The 17,801-nt window shown below is 40.7% G+C and overlaps 1 protein-coding gene across 2 annotated transcripts in view; it reads right to left on the minus strand.

Annotated features, from left to right (window-relative positions):
* CERS6 (ceramide synthase 6) overlaps positions 1–17,801 on the minus strand; it is a 120,997-nt gene that overhangs the window by 84,909 nt on the left and 18,287 nt on the right. For both annotated transcript variants that reach the window (XM_084523211.1, XM_084523210.1), the window contains exon 2: positions 2,060–2,165. In XM_084523211.1, the coding sequence (XP_084379337.1) occupies positions 2,060–2,165 (106 nt within the window). The remainder of the gene's footprint in view (positions 1–2,059; positions 2,166–17,801) is intronic.

The following is a 17,801-nucleotide window of genomic DNA, read 5'->3' on the forward strand; positions in this document are numbered from 1 at the left end:
ACGGTGACAGTATCTTATTGATATAAGAAGATTGACATATGCTGCCATATTGCATATTGGTTATTACTGATAAAAACTTACAGGGGGTAACTGGATGAAACCTTTCATGAAACTTGGGAAGTGATGGTAAGCAGAGGTTAAAATGACATATCTATCAAGCAGAGGGGCTTACAAATGCTCCTCTGCCTGCCACACAGTTTGTATATTCCAACCTTGGTCCCACTGTCAGTTGCAGAAGTGAAGATTTCTTGACTGACACAGAAAGAAGAGGATATATCCCATGTTTGTGCATATTAATGTTAAAAAATGAAGTAATTAAACAAAATGACAACTTCAAAAAGAAAATCACCTGGGAAACAAGGATTTTTTTTTTCTTTAAAATAGCTACACAGAATTATCCTCCAAAGCAGTAAATGTAAAACTCTCCTTCCATTCAAGTGGCTGTTCTCTGCAAATCAACATAAAGGCAAGGTAAAATAAAATGAATCTATTCTTAATTTGAATACTAAATAGAGAAGAGTGGAACAGGCCACATTTATGTATGGTACTGCATAAGGACAATCTACATATTCCTCCTGATTACTTTTTTTTTTTTTTAATTAAGGAAAAGCCATCGGACAGTCTATTTTCTGGAGCTTTAGGTTTAGGTTTGTAAGCCAGTCAGATACATTGAAAAAGATACACATCTGCCACCACAAAGACGTTGTTAAATGTAGCAAAGGGTAAAGCAGCAGTCTTTGCCAGGGTGAAGTTTCCTCTATCAGTCTCCAGCAAAGAAGTCAGAAAGGAAAATAAAAGAACTAGCTGAGAAAAGGGGGAAGTTCTCAGAACTTCCCATCCCTTCTCAGAAATTATTATTTTTATTTACCTTTTAAGTGAATCAAAGTAGCCACTAAGTTTTCCAATGGAAAATTGAGAAAAGCTACTCTCACTGACTTTAAAAATCTAATTCTTCCTCCAGCTGAGTCAGGGAGAGAGCACACATGCTGTATCTTATAGAAATGAGGCATGCATCACTTTCTCTGAAAACAAGACAAAAATTGCACCAAGTGCTCTGATGATCTCAGCATAGGGTAGGACGCAAAAAGAAGACATATTCATGGTGTATTTCACTGTCTCTGACATTGAACCCAATTTAGCCCTCTGTTATCTTAATAGTTTCTGAAATTCTAGCTAATTAGTGTCTTTGCTGTGGTGTGCCCTGCTGCAGCCTGGAGCCAAGGTGGAACTGCCGAGTTTCTGCAAAAGAGAGGCTTCATCATTCAGGTCTTCACAGGCCTTTGCACTACAAAGAACTGTCTGTTGACTTTTTCAGGAGAAGCTAAAGGACGTTGCTTAGTGCTGTGTGAAAACTCAGACTACAGCAGAAGAATGGACAGGATGACAGGTTTAGCTGAAGATCTCGTACAACAGCAGCTGTAGAAACAGTGGCAAGCAGTGGCAAAAACCTCATTTTCTACAAAAAACAAACAAACAAACAAACAAACAAAACAACGAACAACCTGCAATCTAGAATACCGTTCAGTCAGTTCTCCATACTTTTCTAGCTTTTCCCTCCAAATTCAAAGGACATTAATCACAAACGGCTAGGACAACAGTAAACCATCAGCACCCTGCTCTCAAGCAGTTGCCCTGGAAGGGGTAGCTTCAGAGTTTCATGGAATACACAGTAAGGTCCATCTTAGTATCTCATAATTTGCTCTTCATTCAAAACACACAAAAAAATCACCCTAACCAAAACAAAAAAAAAAAAAAAAACAAGGATTCCATGGAACTTTCTAAAAGGGAGGAAACAAAATAAAAAAGTAGGTGGCCATACAGCACCTACGAAGTATTTCTGTAACTTTTTTTTTTTCAATCAAAAGCTTACAGGACACATCATGAAGGGCTGCACAACTGTTCAAGTTGGCATGCCAATGAAAACCTTGACACTTTAATGTTATGACATTAGCTGTAAAAATGGCAGTACTGAATTTAGAAGTTATATTCATTTTGTTCAGATGTGTTTTATAATACCATATCCCACTTTATAAGATAAATATTTAGGTAAATACTCTACCTTTGTAATGGCTGTGAAAACTTTTTCCAGGATAGCATTAGGTTGAGCTTTTTGTGGTCCATTAGCTTGGACTTTAAGGCCTAAGGCACACGGTTTAGCAATGAACCTACGAGAAACAGAAGAGTGAAAAAAGAATGTAAGTGAAATCCTTCAGTTATTTACTTCATTACTGTTATCAATCAATGACATATGGTAAATGTGCAAACATTATAACCCTGCCAACAAGAACCAATACTTAGCCTAACAGCTTAAAAGCAAGTTCATACAGGCGATTACATGACAAAATAAGTAACAGCACTTTGAAGGATGAAATGAACTCCACAGAGCACATGAAACTGGATTTTCTTTCATGTTGAAGAAAAAAAAAAAAAAAAGCATAGAACAAAAGCATGAGAGGAATGCCTCCCAGAGAAGCACTGCCTAATGAAAAGAGCAGGGCAGCTTGCAGAGCTGAAGAACACGTAATGTTCTCCTCCTCCAAATAAGGCCTTTTTCACAGATCAGTTTCCAGAGTAGCTATTGCCTTAGGACTCCTTTTGCACAGTGAAAATTCAAACACAGTCCTTAAAGGCAGCAAGCATTGAAGATGCCCAGTCAATACAATTTTCTGAACCATGAAGTTCAAATGATGTTGAGCCATGACTCAAAGACTTTGCTTAAAAAATAGATTTTCCTCTAAATTCTTATGCTCAAGCACAACACTGTCACAGATCCAAACACCAATCTATAAATTCAGCCAGTTTATAAACTAGGAATCTCTAACATATTTTAGAGATGAATTAAATAGCTTACACTCAAAGAAAACCACTCCATCCATTAAAAACTAAACTATTTGTAACTATGGGTCCCACTCTTGAATCCCCGAAGTCTAAGGGATTCACGTGTGGGATTAATAGCTACAAAGTCTTTGTAGGAATTCCATCCATATAGGCATAGTAAAGGAATCAGTAATATCTGTCAATAGCACCAGAGGTACCAGCCTCTGCACCACAGAAAAGCATGTGCAGATGTATTGAGGCTAACTCCTTTTGAAAAGAAAGGAGAAGATACTGAGAGGAACACATCAGAATTTAACCTTACCCTCTGCTCACAAGCAGCAACTACTATAAAGAGTCACATCGTTGGAAAAATATACAGGAAAATTTGATGGGGAGTAGTAATTCAAGACACTACTTAAATAAATCATATTTATGCAGTACATGCCTGCCTATCTGTAAATTATTAAGGCTCAGATATATCGTTTTGTTCTTCATTTCTGTGGTGCCCAGCACAATAGGACTCAATCCATACAGCTGAAGAGAAACTAGGGTAAAATAAGGTTTACTGACTTCTAACAAGTGCATGCAGCTGCAGTGGTAACTGAAGTGAGAACTGGATCCCATTGTCCCCTGAAAACCATCAGTTTCCTAAACTTCTGCCATCTTTGAATTAAGTAATTCTTGATTTCACTTCAAAGATTTTATTTTGTTGAGACTTAATTTGCCACAGAGACAAAACTAACACACTAGTTAAGTAGCTCTGTGTTTATCCACCTGAATACAACCATGTGCTCTTCAAAATTATAATGTTCTTATACACATTCAAGCACCATTTTAAGTACTATTTTGAACTAAAATTGCTGCTTCTGCTGATTAAAGTGAAATATAAGCTCAGCATTTGCGTTATATGAAAATATGCAATTTGTACACTAGCTAAGTAATATACAAGTTTCCAATTTAAAGTGCAAGAGATACATAAAACCTGCTTTTATTAAAATTGAAGGGACTTTTTTTCATCTCAAACTAGATGACAAAACAAAGTGAGAGTTGTATTCTTTAGTTCAACATGGACATATACAAATCAGAGTTGATCATTGCTGTTATCAGGTAATCAAAAAGGTGCAGCTGAGTAAGCTGTTAAAATGCACATAGAGTTTGAGTTTAGAAATTTACTTTTTAATTCTAAGGACTAGTAAAACACTTCCAGACATGTAACAGATACCAAGATTCTCAGTCCCTTTACATCCATGTTTTATACAAAAAGCTGAAAAAAACTCTTATCCTTCTGCTGATGGAAGGAATGTGATCATCATTCCTTTACTCCAATAAAAAGACATTTCCCTAAATATGCTAATTCAAAAGAAAAAAATAAAACTTTGAATTTGTTAAGGTCAAAAGCGGGTAGGAGAGTCCCTGCTAGAAAATTCTACCAGATGCAATTCCAACAAGCTTCATGCTGAGCTGATCTTCATTTAAACCTAAGCCCAGCTCTTGGGTCTGCTTAAATGCCATTCTTAAAATGACATGTCTTGCTAATGAAATGTGTAGAGAAACACAGGAGAAAGCACAGATAAGATTTAAGAGAGATTTTTGACTTTTCCTATGAAAACTTAAGCTTAAACTATACTTTGCAATATTTAAAATTGTTTTTCAAGGTTAAAATGAAACTTTTAAAGTATAATTTAATCAATAGGATCCAAAATTTCACACCAAATGTAAAAAGCATCATTATCATAATTCTCACTCAGCTTTCTGTAATAATTTAAATTGATTCATAATGAAACAAAAGTAGTGTTTGATACATGCACAAACAGAGCGTTTTGCCAAATGTTGTACTTCTTAAAAGCTTTACTCATTTTTTCCATTTCTTCTGCACTGTGGTATTCAATTCCCTAAACAGTCTTACTGAAACCCATGGGACTATTTATTGCATAAGGTATTGCAATTAAGAGGAAAGAAGTATTGTAGAAGAGTAAGGAGAGCAGAACTGAATATATTACCAGCTTTCCTCCCCACATGTAAATCTGAGCAAACACCACAGCAATCTCTCTCTTTCAACTGATTTCAGTGAAGCTGAATTGAAAGCTGGCATTCAATTACACAGAAATTAAAAGGACAAATTTTTTTTTTGCCAAACACAGCCCCATCCATTCCTTATCTAGAAATGAAATAACAAAACAAGCAAGGGAATTAAATTCAGAATTCAAGAACCTTTTTAAAGGCGGCCTCCTCATCCACTGTTTAAAGCCACATTTAAGAACAAAACCAAACCAAAAAAGCCACAGATGACCATTCAGGTAACACCGGGTACTTCAGAGTAACCAGGTGGAAGGTACTCTGCCCTTGCTGGCCTATAAATACCGTGCTGCCTGCCCAACCATGACAGGCATCTAGCAGCGGCCTGTACCTCCCAGAGGCAGCCACCACAGTTTGGACCCTGCCTGTAGTTCTCAACTATGTGGAGCAGAGACAGCGAGGCCTCATGCTCCACCCCAAACTTGGGAATTGTGTTTTCTCTATGAAGGACACAAGAAACCCTTCACAAAATAGCCCCCCATACATACTAGACCATAAAAAGGAGCAACATTTCACCAGAGGCAGGTAACTTTGATAAAGATACCATGCTGCCTTTCCAGCCTGCCCTTTAGCAAATGTCCACTAGACAAAGCCAGCCACCATTATGGCCTAATGAACACGGGGGAAGAAGAGAAGTAAAGAAACAAACTAGTTTTGCCCTGGTGGAAGGAGCTAAATGCCAGCTGGGTACAGTTTACTCCTTGAGGTGGCTATAGTGGGCACAATGCTGCATTTGAAGAAGTCCAAATCCCATGTCCTTTGATGCCAGCTGAAATGAAAACCCAAACCCTCGGACTCTTCAGAAGCCATTCCTACCCCTCTACACCAGACACACAGTTCCTTATGTTCATAAAATTACAGTTAATAATAAACTGGTTCCTCTTTCTTCATCTTCCACACCCTGTGAAAGTTCTCCCTTAGAAATAGGAATGGGTCAGACCCTGAATAAACACAAATCATTGTGGATGCATGAAACTGGAAACATAACTTTAATATCACAAATCAAATAACCTCAATAAAACAGTAAGGGAGATGCCTTCACTCAGAGTCAGTTTTATACTCCTTTATTGCATAGTCCAGCCTTACTAATTAATTACCATAACCCTTTTAGCTTACTGCTATTCATCTTGACAAATTACATCAAGTCCCAAAATTAACTAGGCATCTTAGTGTTGGCCCTCATAATCCTTTGAGGCTGATATTTATCAGCACTAGCAAAGTTTGCATTAAACAAATAATTCAAAGTGTCACAGGAAGCAGAAACGTAAATTGATTTTTTTTTTCAACTCTGCATTTTACTATAAATCAGAAACCTACTGGTGATGTGTAATATTTGTCCCAAATCCTGTCAGAAACCTGCATATAGCAATCAAAAAGCATTTGGACAACGCTCTCAGACACATGGTCTCATTTTTGTGTGGTCCTGTGCGGAGCCAGGAGTTGGACTCAATGATCCTTTGGGTCTCTTCCAGCTCAGGATATTCTATGATATGGGGCCAAAGCGCATGCTCCATGCTGCAGTATGGCAAGATCAGATCCTTGCCACAGATTTGATTCAAACTCTCCCTTCAATTTAAGTAGAAAACAAGTATACATAGGCAATTATTCCGTAACATTACTAGGAGATTTTGGAGGTGCTTCAGTAAAACCAGTAGTCACATTGAGGGGGTGGAGCTGCTGGAGGGGAAGCAGAAGCGTTCCTAGCTCAAATGGATGTACAGAGATACATCCTTGAATTCTAGGAAGATAAGCAACTTCTTCATTAAGCCACTGGAAATACGCCTGCAGAGCCCTCCTGGATCACCAGGGTTTCCCTACCAGCAGGTCATCTGCTATTTCAGAGGTGACCAAGACAGTCACCCTTTGCAAATCCATGCTTGCCAGGTTCTCAGTAGCTTTGAAGAAGCTCACACCTCTGCAGTGCCTCCAACAGGTTAAGAGGCATCAGAGATTTTTTTAAAACAGCCTAAAAGGTCTGCAAGACTTTTCAGACAGCACCAAAAAAATTTATCAAGCTAGCTGAGCTAATGAATATGTGATTTAAGAAATGAAATACTATTAAGCAAAATTAACACATAAAGAAAATACTCAAACAACGGTTTGTCCTAAACATTCAGTTTAAGAAATATCAGTCTCAAAATAATTGACGATGATAGCTAGCACGTTATATATGTTAACCAGTTCAAAGCATGTTTGGATTCCTTCCCACTGCCTTTGAAGTGATAAAATTGTACTACTTTGCAATGCTTATTGGCCAAGTGTTTCTGCTCTATTTAGAGGCTCACTTGATTTCACCAAAATTTTTATCTCTAGAACAAAATAGCAAGAATACAGAAATTGAAAACCATAAACGTTGCTTCATTTTAATGCAATGTATTTCTTTTTAATAGGAAAACCAATAAAAAGCCCTTAACCCTTCCCTGTACGCAAAACTCCACCAGCTGATAAGAAAGGGACCCAGAAATCATGACCAGCCTTCCCCCTGCATTGCAGAATGAACAAAAATTTTACTACAGATTTTCATATATCTTTTCTACTATGGGAAGATACTTTACTACCTGCTCCTTGATTTTACCATACTGTCCTAATATAATCTTCCAAAAAGCTATTGAATGCATGTCCATGTATACAAAGTGATAAGGACAAAATTACCCATTCAAGAGAATCTAAATCAAGACTAGGTTCTTTGATGTAGATGCAAAATAATATTTTATACTTCTGCATTTAAAGTTGGCAAACCTAAATTAAGTTGCCATCATGAGGGACAGAACTGGAAGTCTTACAAGGCCCCAGACCCAGGAATAACTGCCAACAAAATAAAATTAGAACTTTATTTAAGTCATTGGCCTCCCCCTATCAGACAATAGAGCTGTCCCTCTATTTACATGCAATATATTTTGAATGTTGCTGTATGTTAAGTTTTTGAAAAGATGTTCAATTTTTAGTCGAAGTCTTTCAAGCTAACTGCACTGAGACAAGTGACCTGTCTGCTTCACAACCTCGAAATCTCTCCCAAGGTTTGCAAGCAAAGACTGACTTAATTTCAGTTTCTGACCTATTATTGTCATTTCTTAGTTTTGCATCAACCTTCTTATTTCTCCCAAGTCTTGTAAAACAATGATTTCTTCTGTCTAGATATGACACATTTTAATGGATATCAGGCTCTGAAAAATCATCCCATGAGTTAGAAAACAGTTTTCCATTAATGTTTTTCAAGCACAGACATCATGCTTCTTCCCTCACTTGAAAAGTTTTATTCTGTGGCCAATTTCACTATGGAAGCCCACATACAAGATTTCATCAGTGCCAGTGACATACTTTATACACTTTTTTTTTTTTTTTTTTTAATGCTGATCACAGCTTAATCCAGTCCATTTTGCCTTTTATTTTTGTTAAAAGTATGTCATCCTCTGAACAAACCGGTAGGATTACAGGCCTCTTATTACAGCCCAAATGTCAAAGAGGCCACCCATCACCTGCCGAACGATCTGCTTTCTGGGAAGGTATCTCAACCGGCTCAAAGCATCTGCACAAAAATGCTGAGACTGCTCCTATGTGAGCTGTGCTAATAGATCCAAGGAGTAACGAAGCTTCTGGACAGAACCCTGGCTACAAAGTCCCCACAAGCACTGAGAAAAAACATTTTTGCTTTAGTTCTCACAACCACAAAAACACTTGAGTTAGTTGCCAGCTGGTACACGAGGGGAGTACAATTTGGGAAAACTAAGGTGAATCAGAAGTGCACATGGCAACTCTGGGACATCTCCAAGAATAATGAACTCTAGTTTGAGCTAAGTGGTAAACTCTGACTACACACATACAGCATCTCTGTGAACCTGATAAAAACTCACTTTGACATAGGCACTGCTCAAGTTGTGCTTGCATAAGGGACTGCTGATGCTGGTAACGCAGCCAACTCTAAGCTGTATAATGAAAAAAAAATAAGCAACCTAATCCTGCAACTTAAACACATCCATCAAAACTCATTTTTTCCTACCAGTATATTTATAAATACCAGCAAATGCAGTTATAACCAGCAACAATTCCTCTCTGTGCTAACGATGTGCCCAATTTGGTTTTGAAGAGTTGGGCTCTCTTTTTGAACGTGATGCAGAACAAATTTTCCCAACTCATCTACTTCATGCTCCCTAAAGACAGGGGGAAAAATCATTTCAGGGACTAATGATTGAAACTGTCTAACTTGTTGGACATTGCTGTTTTTCAACAGCAATCTGAATATGCTCTAACCACAAGAATGAGCAGGAGCAGAAGAGACTTGTATCTGAGCAGATATTCAACAGATTTACTGCTACAAAACAAACAATTGCTGAGTTTGTTTTGTTATTTTTGTACAGCTGACCTGTTTAATTCAGAAGTTACCTGTATTACTAACAACAACAACAAATCTTGACAGTTCTAGGACTAATTCAGTAGACAGGTCAGCCAGTCACTTCAGGATACCTTGCCCAGAACTGATTTTTCTTTCTGTTTCTCAACACAAACACGTTCTGCTGCAGAAGCACCACCAGGATACAAGGCCTGAAGCTGAGGCAGTTCAGAGCCAGTTAACCTCACCAGTAGCTATACAGAGAAGTTAAGTTCTCCAAAAGGTGTTGGCTGTGCTGGGAAATGGGTCACAACTCTCACAAGGAAACCTTGCCAAGGCAAGGCACTGCCTGCCCAGCACACAAGCCAAGCGTGATGGGGAGTGCCTCAGAGGGCAGCGGGCAGGAGAGCTCAGTGCCAAGCCTTTCAGAGAGTACCTATTCCCAAATCTCTAAAGTGATGTCAGAAACAGATACATAGATACGCTTTTCATCTAAGAGGTCCGGTGCCTTTCCTTCTCTTCATGGTAGAGACGCATTATCTGTTATTGACACACCAACATCATTATCCCATCTCCCCCACCAAGTGATAAAAACAAAGCACTGTACTGTGGAACCCACATATGCTTCTAAAAAAAGAAAAGCTAAGTAGCTTTCAGGAACATTCAAGTTACCGAATGACTGAGGTTTTGTCTTTCTTTGGCTCAAATTACTAGAAAGCACTTATATTCCCTGGAGGGGAAAAAATGATTGCTGGGAAACAAACTCTGAGTTTTAATTTTTTCCTCTAAAGTTTTGAAAATTTTTTGTTTGTGTTTTGACCTGACAAATTTTCTCAAGCATGCGTGTTTTCAACCTCGGCATTTCTACAAAGTACTGTATATTTAATTTTAAAAGGCTTAGAAACCAAACCAAACACAGACAAAAACCCACAAAGAAAACCATCATTCACAAATGTCCTGTTACCTCATAACCACAAAGCTGGGAAGCTATTTGAAATCCTCCCTAAGAAATGGCATTGCTCATTCCCCCTAACAAAAATCAAAGCAGCCATCGAGCTGGCAGCAGCAAATGCACCTGGGCATCCTTTGGATGTCAGGGAGTGGGGCTGGTAGCAGCCCGGTGTGCTAGTGAGAGCCAGTGGAACTAATGGCCTGGAATGAGGAACTGCTTCTCTGAAAGAAGGAAGCACAATCCAGCACTTCTCTAAGTGCAGGTATTTGCTGGCACCTAGCACAGCCAGAGTGCCAGAACCAGCGATGGCAGAAGCGTGTGCATGGCTGTACTCCTGCTCTGCTGGCGGGACCCCGATCTGCAATACCAGGCACCAGCACTCGCGTGCTGCCACAGCCCTGGTCACACCACAGCACTGCTCCTGGGCTCCCTTCTTCTTTCTGAAAAAGATTGACATAGTCAAACTTACAGCTAAGCTTTGGTTCGATTTCTTCTTTGATTTATAATTCCAGGCACAGGTGCTGTGAGTGGGGAGGACAACCATGTGCTGCAGTACTGTCTCAGCTCAGGGCCGTATAAAACTGCTCCACCTCAGCTTGCAAGAGCAAAGCTTCGCCTCAAAAATCTTTCAGTAATTTTTCAGCTGGGAAGCAAAATGTCCTATAAATTCAGCATACTGTCCTAGCAAAACAGCACTCAGCATTAAGTGTTTTTCATACTTTGGATGCAATATAAGTGAAAAATGGGTTTGTACAGATCAGTTTTAGAGAAGAAAATTTGGTCACAGTAATCTGCCTGGGGGCGGTACGTGATTCAAGGCCTGCCGTCCACGTGTACTTTCACAGAACGTTTAACATTATTCAACAGTCTTTGGAAGAGGTAGCTGTAATCAAAAGGAAAAAAAAAAAAAAGATGTAGTAGCTGCATTTCAGCTTGCAGGCCTGCTGTTTTTTGCAGTGCTAATACACACACCACTTAAAGTAAATAAAACAAATTACTGACAATTCTTTATTGTCATCACTCAACAGCACTACTATGAAATGCTTTGTCCTATAGATTTACCCTTTCAAAGAACATGACCAACCTGAAGCACTTTATTATAGTAAAATTAGATATTTATTTTTTGCAACTGGGTTTCTCACATTTTTTTTTTTTTGGTTTTTTTTTTTTTTTGGACTAAACATGGGTATCTAAAAATTCTCTCTCCACAATGTGCAAAGTCAAAAATACCAACGTCTTCCTGACATTTTGCTTCAATCACAAAAAAACATGATCAGCAGCATCAGTTTGGCTTCAGCTACCTTTGCATGCCTGATAGCTCCAATCAAAACCAGCCCAGCAGACCCTGCTCATCACAGCCCTCATTCTACCCTCTATTCACACATACCATCATATTTTTGCCCCACTGAGCCAACAAACCTATTTAATCCTTTCTCCAATGAGCAGAAATGCAGGGGAGAAGTCTATCTCAAGATGCAGGTTAGCTTAAAAGCAGGACTGAGTGGAGCAGGGGGTGTTCAGCCACTGATGCAGAACGCTCCAGTGCCGCCTTCACCAGCAGCGCTCCTGTTGCTTGTCCAGTGAGGAAGTCCCTATGGAAATGGGAGACAAACCTCGTCCAACAGCTTACAAATAGAAGTAGCCTCAGCCCGTGTTTTCCAGACATGGAACCATTTTGGTTTGTTTGTTTTGTTTTTAAATTATTATTATTTTTTAAATACATATGCATAAAGCTCTAAGCATTTTAGTTTCTCCTGAGACTGTGAGACTGAAGACCTGAATCATGGAGAAATTGCTTGTCCAAAATATAACAGGACTCTTGCCAGAAAGCAAGAAGAACTGTACAAATGTGGAGAAAGGTTGCAAATAAATATTTTTTGCAGCCAGCTGTCTAATGCTTTCTTTCTTTGTAATGTCTAAAAATAAAGAATTTAGTCACTCTGTAACTTTCCAAGGATGGATCGGACAGAGGGAAAAGGGAGATGCGCTCCAGTCCCACACATCTCTTACACACAGGGTTGCCTCTCAGTAGACCTCAGCGGGCATTACCAAAGCTGTAGAAGGTACAGATGATACAATACTGAAGGTATCACTCCTACCCTTTTTTTACATATGGTAAAATCAGGACATACAAGTCAGGGTCAGTGTTAAAATTTACATCCCCAAAATTCTAGCCCACTGCTAGAGGTCAACAGAGATAAAAAAAATATTCTCCAAATTTGTAAAAAACTGTGGCTCAGGGACTTTCTAGACCAAAAAAGCCTTCTCTGCATGCAGTAGTCCCCACAGAGCTCATATCCCCTCCCCAAGCTGCAATAGTTCCTACTAGTTCCTACTGAGACCATGCAAACTTTTGACAGCCTGTGGAAGAGCTCCTCAGCTTAAATTCAGGCTGTGTGAAGAGAACCTTCTCCCTTTGTTATGAACTCATCACCCTCTGGTTTCAATTCTCGCCTTTTACTGCTTGTACTGGAGAAAAATGAACAGTCATTCCCAGTGCATCTGTTTCCATACTACTCCTGACCCCGCTGAGCTGTCTCCTGCTCCTCACTGCCACCTCCTGAAACACAGAGCTGATAGGTACCACTGCTTTGGCAAGCCTAAGGCAACCAAAGCTGTAAAATGTTTACACATGAAAAAACACATTGCCCAAATGGGATTAAGTGATGGACATAGAAAAGGGCAGAAAGCAAGCATAGTAGGAAGGGAAGGTGGCCGATTTAATTTTTAAAATCACGGTAGGTCACCCTAATTGTATTAGTGTATTATGGTGACCTACTGTTCTAAACCACAAAGCTCTGCAGCGTCACTTTATGTTTTACTTCGGTCACATTTTCAGTATGTGAACTAGGAAGGAAAAAAAAAAAGGCAGCAAGATCTGTGAGCAATACCTGCACCTGCATCAAAGGGCAGCCAAGGAGCCTGGCATGTGGATACGTTCTCCTTCATTCTTCAAGGCAGCTTCCAAGATACAAAGAAGCGCAGTTACCTACCACTTGGAAATGGCCCAGAAGTTACTAGGTGCCTCAGAGCAACTGTCTAAAGAAGAAAAAGCCTCAGTACTCACTTTGATAAATAACGTAACCGCTCACTAGAAAGCCAGTGCTATACTCCAGGTTCCTCCTTGGTAGCTCCTAGTGTGGTCATTATGTGATAGCTCATTACATCACTGCCTTCTTACAGTTTTATGTTCATTTATTTTCCTTACGCTGATCAATTTACTACCAGGAGAGAAAATAATGAAGGATGCAGTTAAAAATCCCCAGTGATCACTCTAACAGCAATCAATCCACCCAATATTGTTCTAAAAGCCCACGGCAAGTCACAGAACAGAACTGGGCAGTTCAGCAGCATCTTCCTGAAAATACTAAAAAGTGTCTGAAACGTTTAGCTATTATATTGTTCATCTAGAACAAGAACTCATTAAGCGACCTCACGTTAGCAGGCATTCTTTGAAAGAAGAGAAGACACAAGCAGCTTTACATTCAATGGAATGATAATAAAAATTTAACTCTCCAAAACATTTCAGGCCTTTCTGGCTCAAGGACCCCTCCCTGCTGCCTTACTCAGTGGGTCCTGCAGTCAGGCCCTGCCCAGCCAGCACAGGTGTGCTTGTGCATCTGAGGAAACGAGCCAGGCTTGCCTGAGGGACTTACAGGCGTGCTCTGCTCTGGGATATTGTCGTTGTGCTACCTGGGACAGCCACAGACTTCAGGTCTAAAGAGATGAGCACACACCATGAAGTCATTAAATATTCATAAGCTTCCTCTTTGTTCTCCTGGGTGGGTGACTGCTTGCCCCACTGTGGGTCTGGCATGGTATATGACAGAGGACTGAAATAAAAGCCTTGCTCTTGATGAGGAACCAGTAACTCTGGTGCAAATCCTATTTCCCCCTCCATCTGAAAGTACGACATGTTTCAGGAACTTTCCTACTCCGAGATGAAAGCTCGTACTAAATCTTCTGGTGAAGACTGTTCCCTTTGAAGAGGGAATAGGTCGTGGATGTCTCACAGTAGGATGGCTGAATTTCTGGAAGTGCTTGATATAGGGATGGTTGGTTTGACTTAGAGGTTAAACTTTAATTCCAAGAGCAAGGTCACAAAATCATCTAATCTTTTGAAAGAACTTTAGAGGAAGCAATTTTCATCCTGGCTGGTGGGTATTAGTCACACAAGATGATCAAAGGTATTCATCCACTTCTATATAAAATGTATATGTGCGTGTGTACATGTGTATACCCGTATATATGTACGTATACCAAGCGTGGGACAACCAAAGCAAGAGCCAGCTGTAACACATCTCCATATGAAAAGACACACGGCCCAAATGGGATTACATGACGGACAGAGACAAGAGCAGGAAGAGCGCATACATGTATGAACATACAAATCTATTCAAACACAGAAACACATACATGTAAGACATGTATCATGATGTACTGAATTTCGGAAGGGTTGGGTCAGGCCAGGAGAGATGAGGGTTCCCTGGAGACCCCTCCTGCCCAGCCCCAGCCCTAGCCCTTCCCACCTGGCCGCCCAGGGGGAAGGACCGACAGCAGTGCCCAACAGTCTCAGCCCGTGCTTTCTGCCTTCCACACTGAGGCTTTTTTTCCCAAAGCAAAGCCCACCAGTGCAGACAAAGGCTCAGCAAGTCTTTCACACCAAATGCTCATAACACAGCTGACAGGCATCTCATTGTACTCCTAATGCGTGATAAACAATTAGCGATTGGACAAAGCAGTGCGAGAACAAATCCTATTAACAAATAATAGGATTTGCTTGTGGATCACCCAAACGCCACTTTGGCAATTACTCCCTTGGCGGCTGCAGTGGGAAGCGCCAGGCCAGGAGCCTCGTGGCACCGCATGCACATGAAGCACACGCAGCTCCCGGCCAGCCCCTGGGCTCACCACGCCACAGCAGCGGTGGCAGCAGCATACTTGCCAGTGTCAGCGGGATGGGAATGGCTGCAGCACATGGCAAAAAGAAGTAAAGAAGTAATCTACCTGGGGTAATGTGAACCACTTACGTTTTTTACGTATGCGAGCATATTTTGTATGGCAAAACAGGCCAGAAAATAAACTGGTACAATCCTCTTACCTATTTTTTTAAGCTCGGTCCAAGATTTTTCTCAGCAACTTAATACAGCCACTGGTAAGATAACATTCATTTAAAGCTTTTAAAGTGGCAGGTATTTGTTACTCTTAGTATTTCTGTTTAGTGGAGCCATGCCTCTTCATCTCCTTGTGATCAATAGAGTTGTCTTGTTTGTTTATTTGTTTCCTTTAACCAACCACAGTGCATGCTGCCTGGGATAAAAGCAACTTCTTCCACTCCACCACCACCACGTTACAAAGGAACCAGGCCCTGCTCTTCATTGGATCAGTGCCTTCTGTTAGGAAATAAAAATAGAAACTAATAACCAAAACTGGGAGCCCATGAGTTATAATCATGTCATTATAGAATATCTTTGGGCAGAATTAGAAAAAAAAATGAATCAATTGTAGACCATGATTTTTATTTGTTAAATAGAGCAAACTGGTTATAAATTCATTCTTCTTATTTAGGAGTATAACTAAAAAGTTGAAATGAAAAACTTTCTGCCTTTTAAAGTAAGCTGTGACCAGAAAAGGTGATGGTATGACAGCAGCAAAGCAACCTGGGTGCTCCTGAATGTCCTAACCCTATAATAACCCAGCCCTATCATCAAAAACCACCCAGTAATACTGAGAAATAAATGTGCTACCTCACTGGGGATTACCTCTTCCACAGGCATTTAATGCTTATCCCACTGCTCTGGGTAACGCAGTAAATGGAGCGTTCTGGTGTGAATGAAGAATCACAAGATTGTTTGAAGGAACAAACACTGAGGCTATTTGGATGGTACCTGGGGATGTTGGCTCGCCAAATGGAAGCGACACCCAGTCTCTCACCCAGCAGTGCCAGAGATCAGGTGTGAGAAGCATTACTGAACTTGACCTGCCTAGTGCAGACCACCACACACTCAGCCAGTGCACTGTTAAGACTCCTGCACTTCCCTCCTACACATACCCCAGAACGTTCAGAAAGCACATCAGTCAAGTATTTGCAGATTGCTTGAAGTGCATAAGGCTTTGCAAGCAGAGAACACTTGATAATTACCAACTTTACACAGAATTATACATGAAACTCTGCCTTCCCCTGACGACAAATGAGATGTGACATCTCTATCCAGGATACACAAAGAAGTATCAGCCCAGGACTGTAGCTCACTTAGAGCTGGACTGGAAATGTCAGATCAGCAGACACGATTGCTTCAGAAGGGTACTCAGAGCAGCTCTTGTGAGTGTGCATCTCCTTTCAGCATCCTGGCTGACAGTCACTTTCTTGGCATGCACGTCAGTCACCGACCTCAAGAGAAACATTAGACACAGCCTGAAGAGTGTGACCACTGCCTCCATGCCTATGGCCAAGGAACACAAAGAAAAGTCTGTGGAACAGCCAAAACTACAGCATCATCACAAGTTTTACCTTAGAAGAGGAAAAGTGACAAATACATTCCACTGCAAGATCGACTTCTTACCTACGGCAATATCTTCCCAGCTTCAGAGAAGAACACTTGCAAAAACAAGGAGGGGTGAAGGGAGGGGGATTGGGAAAACTACTGTACCAAGGTGTGCAGAATCTCCTTTTTCATGCTCTGAGTAGTTGAATGCTGCTGACTGACACATACAGGCCAGCTGAAAAGAGGACCAGCCTCTGAGGAGTTCACATAAAGCTGACACAACCTCTCCTGACCAGGGCGCCACCTTTGCTCTGCTTATCACTCATCACAGCACGCTCATCCTTGTTAACTCATGACTATCAGCTCCTGCCCACCTCAAGAGCCTCCCTAGCTGAGAAGAGACAACAGAGGAGCCAGAGCCATAAAACAGCAGAAATCATGAGCAAATGCTGAGAAATTACAGAGCTATGTGGAGCTGTGCCTGTGCTACAGCAAGATAAAGGGGAGCCTCAGGACAGGCCGGGTAAGAAGCCAGGGTGTGACCTAGGAGGATGGGCATCCCGGGTATCCGGTGCCCTGGCTGCAGTTCCAGCTACAGCCCAGAGCAGCTTCAGAAACAGAGTCCATTCCCTGACTTTCAGGTGGGCATGGTTTTCCTGAAGCAGATGCAAGAGGATCAAGAACAAAACCAGTTATCAAAGTACACAGGACGGGGAAAACCCATCAGGCTGGGGCAGAGCCCTGCACATCAGCAGAGCCGTGCACTCACAGCTCTGTAAGGAAACCTCTCTGTGATCAAATGGTAGAAGACGAATTATACATGTATGTATTCAGCAGCTGAGTACCCCCCTTCAGATGTTTGTTGTAAGGCTTATCCAGAGCATCTGGAGGGTCAAAGCACCAGTCATCTGCCTGTCATGAATCCCCATGCTGGAAACAAGAGACAGCTTGCTGTTACATTACTGGTACTAAATCCCTGGTCCTTCACTGCTAAGTAATGGAATTGAAATGAACAAACAAGCAAACCTAGCAGAGGCCATGACCACTTGATATAAATAGAAAGAAGAAGGCAAAATGATTAGGCTTAGAGACATTACCAAAAACTTTAAAAAATATGTTATATTTCAGCATTGTTTAACCTTGC

The sequence above is a fragment of the Aythya ferina genome (assembly GCF_964211825.1).
Source record: "Aythya ferina genome assembly, chromosome: 6".
In the NCBI taxonomy this organism is placed as follows: domain Eukaryota; kingdom Metazoa; phylum Chordata; class Aves; order Anseriformes; family Anatidae; genus Aythya; species Aythya ferina.